Source organism: Eretmochelys imbricata, chromosome 4, assembly GCF_965152235.1.
Source record: "Eretmochelys imbricata isolate rEreImb1 chromosome 4, rEreImb1.hap1, whole genome shotgun sequence".
NCBI classification, from domain to species: Eukaryota; Metazoa; Chordata; order Testudines; family Cheloniidae; genus Eretmochelys; species Eretmochelys imbricata.
In genome coordinates this window covers 45,863,934-45,878,695 of record NC_135575.1, presented here as the reverse complement: position 1 = coordinate 45,878,695, position 14,762 = coordinate 45,863,934, and the positions used below count along the sequence as shown (strand labels likewise).

At 42.5% G+C, this 14,762-nt stretch overlaps 1 protein-coding gene across 1 annotated transcript in view; it reads right to left on the bottom strand.

Annotated features, from left to right (window-relative positions):
• FAT4 (FAT atypical cadherin 4) overlaps positions 1–14,762 on the bottom strand; it is a 229,402-nt gene that overhangs the window by 106,785 nt on the left and 107,855 nt on the right. The window contains exon 2 of the mRNA XM_077814772.1: positions 2,281–2,412. Within this exon, the coding sequence (XP_077670898.1) occupies positions 2,281–2,412 (132 nt within the window). The remainder of the gene's footprint in view (positions 1–2,280; positions 2,413–14,762) is intronic.

The following is a 14,762-nucleotide window of genomic DNA, read 5'->3' as shown; positions in this document are numbered from 1 at the left end:
CCACTGTTTCATGTTCTCTGTGTATATAAATCTCCTCACTGTATTTTCCACTGAATGCATCCGATGAAGTGAGCTGTAGCTCACGAAAGCTTATGCTCAAATAACTTTGTTAGTCTCCAAGGTGCCACAAGTACTCCTTTTCTCATCACAGTTATGTTGATCTGAATGAATGCCTTAATATAATGGGTGAATGTTTGAAAACTACTGGCCAAAAGCCATTATATAAAACTATGACATACAAAGGATTTTCTTACACATTTAGAGCACGATTTTTGAAGGGGCCTTAATTTGGCTTTCTTTTTTGTGTCGACAATTTTATTCCTTCCTGCAAGTAACTGCGCATGCAGCCAGTAGGTAGATGTCTATAGGCATGAGCAAAATATTGCTCAGTTATCTGTTGACATAAACTACAGGTTCAAAAAGTAGTCCAGGTTTTAAAAGTCAGACCCTCAATATCCAAAAATGTATCGTGGCAAGAATATTACATGTAAAAAAAGATCATATAGTTCACTTCAGAGTGGAAAGGAAGCTAGTTAAAATCTTCCATTGTTAGAAACACACCGGTAAAGATGTGTATGCTATTTTAAAATGCACATTGTTATAAATATCAGAAATGCATCTTGCACTCTTCAGAAACATTTTAAATAACTGGTGTTAGACTATGAAAATTAAGTATCCTCTTTAAGAACTAAGTGCCCCTGGTAGTGAAAGAAAAGACTCGCACTGGGTTTTGGAACCAGCTCTAGTAGCATATTAGTATGCTAAAAACAAACAACAACAAAAAAGGTGGGTATTGATACCTAATATCATCTGATGTTTTCTAAAAACATGTGCTTTAATCATCCTGTTACAAACAATGTTAAAATTAGGTTCCACGCTTACAAACAGACATGTCACTATTATGAAGTCATGGTTCTTTTATTCACATTTTGTTTACCAGCCACAACTTACATTGTGGATAACTGACTTTCACATCCTTTCTATTAGAGGCAGGGACACAAAGTCCTACTGCTCTTTGCCCCAACAAAAGAGATGCTATTAGGAAGAGAAACTAACAAATTGAAAGAAAGGACGAAAGAAAGAAGACGTACACAAATCTGTACTCATATTGGAGGTGTTCCAGTAGTTTGGTTATAGAAGGAACTAGATAAACTAGCATTAAAACAGTCATAGAAGCCAGCACTAAGCTAACACTAAAAGAGTTATAGGATTATTCTTACTACTGTCGAGTTAATTCATTATTTATTTAAATAAAAGGTGTTTGTTTTTTAATTATTTGATTTTCTAGTTTATTGGTAATAAAACTTGCCTGGTACACACGTCTTGACATTGTAACCTTTTGTACAGTCAACAGAAAGTCAATTAAAATGAATAAAACATTACAATTAACATTTAAATGACTTTCCGCCCAAAAGAAATGCATAAATCAATGAAATTACACATACACAAAGACTTCCAACAATATTGTAATATCATTACTAGGTCAGCCGTTCAGCGGGAATGCTTCCATTATATTCTTAATGGCTGGTCAGTTGTAATGTCTTGATAGCACCGAATCTATATGGTTGACCATCAGATGCTAGGAAAAGTACTTTTGCGCAGTAGAGTTTTTCAAAGTTCTTTTCTTTCCCTTTTATTTTTGTAAAATTAAAGCCCATGGTAACAAGTAATGGTGACAGTAGCTAGATTCAGCCATAGAGTAGGCAAACACTTTGAAAGCTTCCCCAGCTTAAAGATACAGCCACCTTTGCCTAACACAGTGGTTAGTCTGTAAACTTTGGATCTGGCTTTGGATTTTGGACATTTCCATAGTTCTAAGCTGTTTGGATCTGAAATTGTGGTTTCAAACACTTCCCTACCAAAGACCCTCGACCATGGGCTAAAGTGATAGGACTTTTAGAACCAACGTGATAGCCCAGTCTCTGTGTCAAGTCAGTGTGTAACATCTTTGCTGAGAATGACAAAAAGGATGCTAATTAATACCAAACTATGGGTTGTGATATTTTTATCTGTACAACTGCTCATTAAAAGATGGACTGAGAGCATCCACTCATTTCACAGAGTCCTCAGGTGACAGCAACTTTGGGAGTAACTCACAACTATGATACTTCCTGAATATACTGTGGGGGAGGAGAAGGGAAAGACTGTAGTAGAAAAAACCTGATTTGCACTTCTTGCTCAGGTGAAATTCTCATTACAGTTGTTCACGATCAGGTCAAAATATGTTCATAAAATGGTATTATTTAATATTCTTGTTTCAAATAAGAAACATTCTCTTACCTCATCAGCATCCATGGCTGTCAGCTGCATTATTTTAGATCCATCTCCTATATTCTCTTCTACAGTTAGATCAAGCATGTCTGTTGGGAATATGGGTGGGTTGTCATTGATATCTTGAAGTGTTATTTCCACCTATGATGCATGAAAAAAGAAGAGTTTCATGAGTGCTGTATCTGTCAGACGTTGATTAAACAAGAGTGTTGCAAATCACCTAACTTTGAAAAAAATCAGGTAAACTATGCCTAATCAGAAGAATCAGAACATTCCCAATAACAATAGCAACAACAGAAAAAGCCCTTAAGGCAATTAAAATTCCATGTTGTTATGGAATCCTCACAGGAAAGCCTCTAACATGAATAACGTTCGTTTGACTTGTTGATAGCAATTGATTTTAAATGGTCTTAGTCTACTTTATATTGGACTAGGTCCACTGATCAACTGTCATTGTAATCCTCAACGTTGGCCCCTGGAGGATAGCTGCCAAGACCTGGAGAAGAAGATCATTCATCCATTAAATGCTGCCTGATATAAAGATGAGGTGGTGTAAAATTCCCACTGAAATGTTTACATATTGGCAACTCTCAGTTCTCCGGAAGGAAAAATTCCCTTGCATTTTATATCCAACAGCATTCTGTTCTGCCCATCCCCCCCCAAAAGATTCTCTTATAATTGCAAGCACAAATTCCTCACTCCCTGCCTATTCACATCTAAACAAATATTATTTTAATATGTTGTGTTTATATACTTCACAAATATTAATGGTAGCGTCTGAAAGATTGGCCAAGGTTATTTACTCATTGTTCTATGTAAGTAAGATTGTTTAGTTCTCATAGGATTGCTGATGCTGAAATTCAAAGTTTTAGGGCTTGCTTTTTCCACTGTTCACTGGGTACTGCTTGCTAAGGTTCCGATAAAGAAAGAGAGGACAACAGCTGTTTTATATCTATAGTGAAAGTAAATGCTTCCCACAGGGCTCAAAACATTAAGTGGTCACCAGAATCTGAAGACCACCAAGGAGAAAACTGAGTACCTGGGGCAGGACTGTCTTTATTGTCTTTTTTACAAACAGGGAAAGGTAGATAGGTAAGCTAGACAGAAAGAGAAACAAAGAAATTGATAACTTAAAAGAAAAAGCAGATATGAAGAATAACTGTACTTTAGTACCTCCCTTTCCCATTGCCCACAAGAGATTTCCCCACACTTGATTGAGAACATATGGCTTAACCTGGTCTGGGTATAATCAGTGCAGACATTTGAGCTCCACTGTCTGTGGTTTCTATGAGCTCTAGTCAACTACTAGAATTTCTTCTTATACTCTGCTATCACCTAACACAAAGGCAACCAGTGGCAGAATCAGTTTTATTTGATCAGGAGAATGAGCACCTCAATGGTAGGAGTTTGGTTCTGTGAGGAATAAATAGTTTTTGCCAATAAACCCAGGGGCACCAGAATGGGGGGGGGGGTAGGAGGCTTACTGGCTGTAAGGGCAAGTGCGGGGAGGAGAGGCAGTGGCGAGTGAACAGGGAGTGGGGCGTCGGAAGAAGGGGAAGTGTAGGGGTGGGATCTCGGGAGAAGGGGTGGGACAGGGGCAGGGCCATGGTTCAGGCACCAGTGGACTCCCCACTTTTACGGAGCTTCTGCCATTCCTTAATCTACCCCATGCTCTGTATCTATCTGTGGCCTTACGGTCACTTAATCTGAACAAGAGTCTTCCCAACTCAGTTCATCTGTATTTATTTGATCTTGTTTCTTATTGTGTCTCTCCCCAACCTTACCTCTACGTCAGTTTCAACTGCCTAATTGTCCATTCCGCCCATAAATACCTTCATGCATACATGTCACTGGCAAATTTCAGTTTTCAAAACTGTAACCGTAGGTTTTTGAAAAAAAAACTCAGAAAACTATCTAAGGACCTCATTCTACAGGGTGCTGAGAGCAATCAGTTCCCATTAGCTTCAATGAAGTAAGGATATTCCGTTCCTCAGTGGACTGGGCCCTGTATAAGCAAACTACTTTTGTTTTTAAACACTTGTTTATGTATGCTTTAGAATTTTTAAAATCTTGTTTGAAAGCTTGTTTATAATAATTCTTAGAAAGTCTGAAGTTTAAAAATTATTTTATTCACCAGTATTTATTTGCTTTCAGATCTGTGCACACAGTGGTTTGTTATTGTAGGGTTGTTCATGAGTGTTGGGCTGCTGGCATTTTTGTATGTAATTACAGAAGAGAACTGAGTCATTTTTATTACTAATAATAAACATTGCATGAACACTGTAGGGAAGCACTTGTTAAAAGTGTAGGTTAAATGTTGGACCTGTCAGCTTTGAGTGCCTTTTATAGAAGGCCATAATTAATCAATTTAGATTATATTTAATTTCTTTGTATATTTATTACCAGCATTGTATAGATATCTCCCAGGATGAGACCTCATATGCCAAACCTCTACGAGGAAGCTTTTGTTGCCAGATTTAAACCTCTGAAAATAAGAGTTTGTAATAAATCTTTAATATGCTGACCCAACACTAATTATAGTGTCACAAACAATGACTCTAATTAAACAGCCAGAGAGATTCGTTTTCAAAGAATTAAATTGTCTGAGAGGTTCATTTTCAAAGAGACTGAGGCAGTATTATGACAATTACTCACAGAATGAGAAGGGAGTTAGTAAGAAATGGAAAATGAAGGATTGTTATATTTTATACCTGCCAGTCAAGTCATGGCCCTTGAACTGGCACAGGTGAAGCATGTTGTTGTTCTACTGAAACTATTAAATTTCACCAGCTACGGCAGCTGTGCAGCTTTGCAATTTATTTATTAATGCTACATATATCATGCACGGCTAATGTTTCAGCTGCAGGTGACATTTCACCACCAGAACACATTTTCACAGTGAGTGATTGTCCTTTGTAATATCAAAAATGTTTGTCAACTTTTGGCTGTCTTCTGGCTAATGACTTTGCATTGCAGAGATCCCTGATCCCAATATAGCTATTATCTACACAATATGCAATAGCAAGTGGGAGGGAACACAAATAGTTAGAATTGTGGGGAACAAAGTTAATTAATACAAGGACAGTTCAGCTCACTGGCATTCAGGATTATTAAAAAGAAGGGACATAAGATCCATAAGTCATTCGGGATCTTATCCTGAAAATTCAGTGCAACAAATAAATAGAACAGCCATATTTCATACTGACACAGCAGACATGACAAAGCAGTGGACATGTTGTTCCTTGACTTTAGCAAAGCTTTTGACACGGTCTCCCACAGTATTCTTGCCAGCAAGTTAAACAAGTATGGGCTGGATGAATGGACTATAAGGTGGATAGAAAGTTGGCTAGATTGTCGGGCTCAACATGTAGTGATCAATGGCTCCATGTCTAGTTAGCAGCCAGTATCAAGTGGAGTGCCCCAAGGGCCGGTCCTGGGGCCGATTTTGCTCAATATCTTCATAAATGATCTGGAGGATGGTGTGAATTGCACCCTCAGCAAGTTTGCAGATGACACTAAACTGGGTAGATACGCTGGAGGGTAGGGATAGGATACAAAGGGCCCTAGACAAATTAGAGGATTGGGCCAAAAGAAATCTGATGAGGTTCAACAAGGACAAGTGCAGAGTCTCTGCACTTAGGATGGAAGCATCCCAGGCACCGCTACAGACTAGGGACCGAATGGCTCGGCCGCAGTTCTGCAGAAAAGGACCTATGGTTTACAGTGGACGAGAAGCTGGATATGAGTCAACAGTGTGCCCTTGTTGCCAAGAAGCCCAATGGTATTTTGGGATGTATAAGTAGGGGCATTGCCAGCAGATCAAGGGACGTGATCATTCCCCTCTATTCGACACTGGTGAGGCCTCATCTGGAGTACTGTGTCCAGTTTTGGGCCCCACACTACAAGAAGGATGTGAAAAAAACTGGAAAACGTCCAGCAGAGGGCAACAAAAATGATTAGGCGACTGGAACACATGACTTATGAGGAGACGCTGAGGGAACTGGGATTGTTTAGTCTGCGGAAGAGAAGAATGAGGGGGGATTTGATAGCTGCTTTCAACTACCTGAAAGGGGGTTCCAAAGAGGATGGATCGAGACTGTTCTCAGTGATAGCAGATGACAGGACAAGGAGTAATGGTCTCAAGTTGCAGTGGGGGAGATTTAGGTTGGATATTAGAAAAAAGTTTTTCACTACTAGGGTGGTGAAACACTGGAATGCGTTACCTAGGGAGGTGGTGGAATCTCCTTCCTTAGATATTTTTAAGGTCAGGCTTGACAAAGCCCTGGCTGGGATGATTTAGTTGGGGATTGGTCCTGCTTTGAGCAGGGGGTTGGACTAGATGACCTCCTGAGGTCCCTGCCAACCCTGATATTCTATGATTTTAAAATGCAGGAACAGAGCGAGCTCACAATGAAACAAAAAAGATCAATGCAATATTTTTAGATGTGATTGTAATAGCAATATTATGATGTTTTTATCTGCGGTCTACCAAGACTGATATACTGGGTCTATCTTTATGATTTATTTGTGGGTATTCCTAATTAGCCAGCCCTGTAGACAGTTGTAGTAGAAATTAAAGGTAACTAACAAGCACTAACCTACACACTGGACTGCAAACTGAAAGAACATTGGCATATGCCCATTAAAACTGATGTCACTGAAGCAAGGTACCTAAGAGAAGAACAGAAACTATTATTTCCTCACACACGCTCCCCACAACACCAACTGTCAGTTGCTTTGTTCTGAACCTTAGGGACCATTTAATAAAAAATACATTCAAATAGTATTTCTGCTTGTATTGGTCCTTAAGAGCTAGCACTTAATCTTCTATTTGGAGCTACTGGGAAATATAGCGAGGGGGCGTGGCCTCCCTCAGAGACAGATGTTTGGATAACTGGAAGCCCCCCCGGTGGGCAGCTGGGACAGGAACTGGAAGTATAAAAGGCCAGCCCTCCAGCACAGTTGGACAGGAGCAGGACATCCCTCACCCACTGCTGGAGCTCAGACCGGACAGCAACTGCTGCAGCGCCCGAGATGTGTAGGGACTGCCAGAGCAGCTGGTCGCCCGTGACATCGAGAAGTTGCTGGGGCTGCCATTATCTGTTTACCCCAGCAAGATGGATGACGACCCACGGACCCCCCCTCGAACGGGTGTGTAGAAGGTAGTCCAGGAGAGCTGTGTTGCGGCTGGATTTCTCCGCTGACCCAATGGCAGACCACTCTGCCACTGTTAGGATCCTGGTCTGGGATTCAGCGGAGTCGTTTGGGCCTGTGTCCTTCTACCCCTGCTACCTCACCCCGGGGTGGCAGCCTACCCACCACAGGCCAAGAGGACTGCATTTGTTGGCAGTCCGCCAGAGCCAGGGCCCCCGACTGTTTGCTGCCCCGCCCTGTTTGAGGGCCTGGGATGAGAGGCTCACTATTGCTCTGTCCTGAGTACAGGCCGGAGCTTCCTGACTTTGCTGCCCCACCCTGTTTGAAGGCCGGAATAATAGACTTGTTACTGCACTGTCCTGACTATAGGCCACAGTCTCCTGACTTTGCTGCCCTGCCCTGCCTGAGGGCCAGGGCGAATAGACTCATTATTCTTCTGACCTAAATACCAGCCAGAGCCATCTAACTGCTTGCTGCATCGCCCTGACGGAGCACTGGGGATTATGGACACTGCTGCTTAACCCTGACTGAAAGCTAGAGCCCCCGAACTGTTCAGTGCCCTGTCTGCTTGGAGGACCGGGGCTCCTAGACTCATTACTGGCTTATCCCACTGAGTGGCAGAGACCCCGATGCATATTCCCACTAAACTGTGCTCTTCCAGAGGACTTGCAGCAAGGGGGTGTGGCCTCCCTACCAGATGGACGGAGGGACAGCTGCGACCACCTTACAGGAAATTAACAACTATTTAGGAGATACAAAATGAACGTAATAGATTCAATACATGAGGACAGACGCTCATTGGGCAGTTGTGCCCACCAACTTTTTATAGTGTCCCAGTTTGAAGAGGTATGGGTAGTTCAGTGAATGACTTCAGTATTTATTATTTATACATTTATTGAGCAGATAGAGGGCAGGGAGGAAATACCATTCCAGATCAAATATCTAAGCCAATACGTATCCTTCCTGAATAAACTACTTTTCCCTTTCCTAGATATTCACCAACTTATATTTGCTGAAAATGATCTTCCAGGTTTTATGATCTACCTCACAGGTTCCCCAAATATTAGATTTGTATCATGGTTACCTGTGTCATAAGCTGCCTATTCACAACAAAATAAAATCCCGATTCTGGAATCTTTGGGTGAAATCTTGGTCCCACTGAAGTCTATGCAAAACCTGCATTGCTTTCAGTGGGGCCAGGATGACAACCCCTGTGGACCTTAGCATCCCATTTATTTCAACAAGAGGTTTAGCATACAAGGATTGCAATACAGAGTCATAATACCAGAACCAAAACTTGTTATTGTCAGTTGACTAAGAACCTGAATAGATTACTATGGGGGTAGGGGATGAAAGAATAGCCTGATTGATCTCTACTTTTCCATGACACTTTCCTCCTCACAAATGCACAGCCATTTCTTGCAAAACACTTAAAATCCAAGTATGTCTTTAGGATTCTGGAGAATGAGGTTTGTTTTCTTATTATGCAACATATCTGTTCTTAAGACAATACAATAATATCATAGTTCGGGCCTCATGCAAATATTTTTACTCGATTAGTCCGTTGAACTCAATGGTACTATTCACATAAGTAAGGGCTGCATGATTAAGAAAACATATTTATTAGAAAAGAAATTAGTAACAACAAAAAGTCTGTTAGTAAAACTACTGAGTTCAATTAACAGGATAAACTGCACCCTCTACACTTGTAATTAACAATTTCCACAGACTCAAGACTTGTTAACATTCTTACACTAATGCAAGAAACCTGCTCCTACAGCAGAATTTTCATCTATCCTCAAAATCTCCGGGCCAATCTGCTTGCTATGACAGCCTATGGCTTTGGATACTTTCAAAGCAGGGGAAATATTAATTAACTTGAACTAGTTAGGATTATTATTTACTGTTCAAATTAATCTCTTATGTTTTTTCTATAAACAAATCCACATTATATTATGCCTTGGGGGAATAAGTAAATTTAAGTTTGCTAGAATGAGGTAAAACAGCATTCAGTTCAAATTTACTTTCCTTGCTTTGTTTTTGTTGTTGTTGTTGGGTTTTTTTAAATACAAATATGAGAGTAAGAATTCTTTTCTCCAGCCAAACAACTTCAGGTCTAATTACACATAAATAATCAAACTGAGAGCTTACTTCACAAAGCAATCAATCAGACACTATTTAAATAAGTAATCAGTTAGGGGTTGAATCTGAACTCATTGAAGTCAGTAGCAAAACTCCCATTGAATTCAATGGTTCGGAATGAGGCCTTTACTCAGAACAAAGCATGAAATGCCGCCTTTCTGGTTAAACTGTGTTGTTTCTCAGGAAAGCACATTTCTTCCCAAGCTACCAGTTGCAAGTGTGAAGGCTACAGCAAGCTTTAACTTCCTCTGTAATGATGCTTCCTAAAGCAGGGCTGGCCTTACCATGAGGCGAACTTAGGCGACAGCTTCAGGTGGCAGACTGGGGGTGGGGCGCCACTAGGACCCAGAGTGTAGAAAATTGTGTCTGCTGCTGGGGCATATGTATTCTCTCTGCTCTAGGTGCACAGAGATGGTGGAGTTATGTGCTGGAGGAAGGAGGGCACAAGAGACATAACAGGCAGGCAGGAGAAAAGATGAGTGGGAATAACAAAAAGCAGCAGGAGCTGCAGGGAGAGAGAGGAGGAGGAGCCTCTTATGTAGCTCTCTAGTACCCCCAGGAGCCTGGACTGATTAACACCAGCTTCTCAGGGAGCTTCCCATTTCCTGCTGCTTCCCTGAACTGACTTGAGGAGAACAGGCAGTCAACTGAAGGAGTAGGAGCCAGTTAGGCCCTTATGACGCTGATATCTTCCCTCAAACTCAGGCCCTGCTACCAGCCTGCTTATTTGTCCCCTTTAATTGAGTGCTGAGAGCCACTACAGCTGGCACAGAACAGCAGTCATGAGTGAAAGAAGAAAATGCCCCTCTAGGGCAGCATGCAAAAAAAGAAAGAAAGCAAAGGAAGCTTTTCTATCTAAGCAGGAAGAAGCTCTCCTAAGATATATAGACACAAATGTTCACAGTGAACTTTCCGGCCCCAGTGAGGATGTGAGTGGTGAGAAGATGCCTGATCTTCCAATTAGTCAGAGTGCAGGTGACCTGGCAGCTACTGCAGTATCCATATCTCCATCTCAAATGGATCTAATCATGCACATTCCTGAAGAAAAGTGTAGATCAGAGAAGAGTGTGGTGGAGGCACAAGAAACACCTGCTGCTGAGTTTAGTTCCTTAAGTCTAGATGATCCAGGACTGTGGACCCACTTGAGCAGTAGCCTGAGGGACTTCCTTGTACAGCATGGGCCACAGCAAGTGAAAAACTTCATGTTCCCCAAAGGCAATGAAAATAGAAGCTTCCATCCAACACATTACTGGTGTGAAATCCCCAATGGTGACAAAATAGAGAGGCCATGGATTATGTACTCAAAAGCCCAGAATGCTGCATACTGTTTTTGTTGCAAACTCTTCCAGTCTAATGTTCCAGCCACATTGGGTTCCACAGGATCAAAGGACTGGAAAAATCTGGCATGCCATGAGAAGGCAGCAAATCACCAGAGAGCATTTCATAGGTGGAAAGAGCTTGAGATGAGACTAAGGTTAAAGGCCACCACAGATGATCAGCATCAAGAGAAAATTGCCTCAGAGTCTCTTTACTGGCAAAATTTTCTGAAAAGGCTTATTGCCATTGTGAGAATGCTTGCTACCCTAAACCTAGCACTGCCTGGCACTTCAGATCAGCTGTATGTGCCAAACAATGGAAACTTCCTTAAAACTGTGGAGCTGATGGCTGAGTTTGATGCTGGACTCCAGGAACATATAAGAAGAGTCACCATCCAAGAAATGTATACCCACCACTACCTTGGAAAAACAATTCAAAGTGAGATCATACAGTTACTGTCAACAAAAGTCAAACAGAAGATTGTTGCAGATCTGAAGTCAGCAAGATATTACTCAGTTATTCGGATTGTACATCTGACATCAGCCATTCAGAACAAATTACTTTAATGGTGCATTTTGTAACAACAGAACCTAGTGAAAATGTCCCTGCAATGGTGACCGTCAGAGAGCATTTTCTAGAATTTATTGACATTGATGATACTACAGGAGCTGGTATGACAAATGTGCTTCTTAAAAAGCTGGAAGATACGGGAATTGCGAGAGCTGACATGAGAGGTCAGGGCTATGATAATAGTGCCAACAAGAGAGGAAAGACAAGAGGAGCGCAGACACAGATCTGAGAGTTAAACCCTCGAGCTTATTTTGTCCCATGCAGTTCTCATTCATTGAACTTGGTGGTCAGTGATGCAGCATCAGCTTCTAGAGAGGCTGCTGAATTTTTTAATGTAATTCAAAGTATCTATGTATTTTTCTCTGCATCAACTAATCGATGGCAAATTTTGAAGCAACATCTGGGAACATCCTCTCTGACACTGAAACAACTGAGTGCCACACTATGGGAAAGTCAAGTGGAGGCGATAAAGCCTATCAAACATCAAACTGGGAAGATAGATGATGTCATAGTTGCCATTATGGAGGATAATGCTATGACAGGAACTGTTTGTGGGAGAACAGTGGCAGAGGGAAATGGAATCACCAGAAACATACATAACTTCAAATTTCTGTGTGGCTTAGTGTTGTGGCATGACATACTGTTTGAAATAAATGTTGTAAGCAAGAGACTCCAAGGTGTTGACCTTGATATATCTGGAGCAATGGAACAACTGGACAAAGCAAAGTCATACCTACAGTCTTACCAGTCAGATGAGGGATTTCAGAACGTTCTGAAGAGTGCACAGAAGTTGGCAGAGGAATGTCACACTGAAGCTATTTTCCCACCCATTCAAGAATACAAGAGTCACTGAAGAAGACAACATTTTGATTATGAGGCACGAGATAATCCCATAAGAGACCCCAAACAACAATTCAAAGTTGAATTCTTTAACCAGGTGCTAGATTCTTTAACCAGGTGCTAGTATATTTGGGATGTTGTATGATATTCCCAAACTCCTCACTATACCTGAAGAAGACCTACACCAGCAATGCAAGGCGCTAGATACAGTGTTGACACATGAAGACATGCGCGATATTGATGCAAGTGATTTAGGTGATCAACTGAATACATTTCAGCAGGATCAACTCCAAAGGCTCTTCTGGAATATATGTACACAGATAAGATGACCACCCTCTTTCCAAATGCTTTTGTTGCTCTGCGCATACTTCTAACACTTCCTGTAACAGTTGCCAGTGGAGAACACAGCTTCTCCAAGCTGAAGTTAATAAAAACACATCTATGCTCCACAATGACACAGGAGAGGCTGGTCGGTCTTGCAATCATCTCAATAGACCATGAGCTGGCCCAGACTGTGGACCTTCAGCAAGAAGCAGTTCAAATCTTTGCAACCAAGAAGGCACGGAAAGCACCATTTTGATTATTCAAACAGATAAAAATGCCAATGTTTACTATGCAGACAAAAAAAGTTACATTTGCTGTTCAGGTGTGTGAAAGTTAAGTTTCAGAGTAACAGCCGTGTTAGTCTGTATTCGCAAAAAGAAAAGGAGTACTTGTGGCACCTTAGAGACTAACCAATTTATTTGAACATAAGCTTTCGTGAGCTACAGCTCCGAAGTGAGCTGTAGCTCATGAAAGCTTATGCTCAAATAAATTGGTTAGTCTCTAAGGTGCCACAAGTACTCCTTTTCTTTTTTTGAAAGTTAAGTGTTACTTAAAATTTTTGAACAAGGCATTTTAAGTTGTTAATTCTCCTTTATTGGGGTAGGTAGCAGAGCAGTCCCATGAGAGGAGTAGAACAGGAAGAAGGCAGAATTGAGACCTTTCAAAGTTTTGGCCCAAGCGGGGGGCACAGGGGCATCATTTGAACTCCCCGCCTCAGGTGCCAAAATGTTGTGGGCCTGCCCTGTTCCTAAGCAGAAATAGTGTCTCACTTGATGTATGACTGTGTCATTCACTGGAACGTTGCATGTCTTCCCAGAATTCCTGCACACTGCCATAGTTTTTGTTTTATGCACATTCAACTGTAGACCATATTCTTTGCCATACTCCTCTACAATCACCACAACTTTTCTATTCACAGTAGGGCAATTTTTTCCTATGAGGGTTAGGGTTGCCAGGCATCCAGTTTTTGATCGGACCGCCCGGTTGAAAAGGAACCCTGGCGGCTCTGGTCAGCACTGCTGACTGGGCTGTTAAAAGTCCAGTTGGTTGCCCACAGCAGGGCAGGCAGGGTGCCTGCCAGGCACTGCATGGCTTGCAGGAAGCTGCCAGCTTCTTCCTCTGGCTTCTAGGTGAGGGGGCAGCCACAGGGATTCCATGCACTGTCTCTGCTCCAAGCGCCGGCTCTGCAGTTCCCATTGGCCAGGAAATACGGCCAATGGGATCTGCAGGGGTGGCACCTACAGGAAGGCGCGGCACCTGCAGGCAGGCGCAGTGTGCAGGTCCACCTGGCCGTGCCTCTGCCTAGGAACCTGAGGAACATGTCACTGCTTCCGGGAGCCACCTGAGATGAACACCACCTGGAGCTCGTACTCCGCACTCCCTCCTGTACCCCAAACTCCTCATCTCCAGCCCCATCCCAGAGCCCACACCCCCAGGCAGAGCCTTCACCCTCTCCCGCACCCCTGCCCCAGCCCAAAGCCCCCTCCTGCACCTTGAACTCCTCATTTCTGGCCCTAGCCCAGAGCCCATACCACCTCCCATACCCCAACCTCCTGCCAAAGCATAAAGCCCCCTCCTGCACCCCAAACCCTCATCTACCAGAGCCCACACCCCCCTTTTTACCCCAACCCAGTGAAAATGAGCGAGTGAGCGAGGGTGGGGGAGAGTGACCGATGGAGGGAGGGGGATGGAGTGAGCAGGGGTGGGTCTCAGAAAAGGGGTGGGATGGGTGTGACCTCGGTGAAAGGGCGGGCCAGGGGCGGTGCAAGGTTGTTCAGTTTTCTGCAAATAGACAGTTGGCAATCCTAATGAGGGTACATAGAGAGAACAGTCTTCTTGGGCCTCCTGAACACTCATGCAAACGCAGAGAGAATATGAACTGGGTGAGTGACCCGCCCATGCTCACATGCTTCTCAGCACTGAATCAGAGTTTAAAATATTTTATTTTGTCCCTCTGGCACTGATCCTGCCAGGCTTTCACAAGAGGAAATCCAACTTTCTTCAAAGGCAGTCCCACATAAAGAGGTCTTGCAGGATCAAGCCCTAAGTAGATTTATTCTTCATGCAATTTTTTTTTTAAGTTATTTGTAAGGGGCAGGGAAAGTGTCAATCAAAGTGGCTTACCAGACAAAAGCCAGACAATA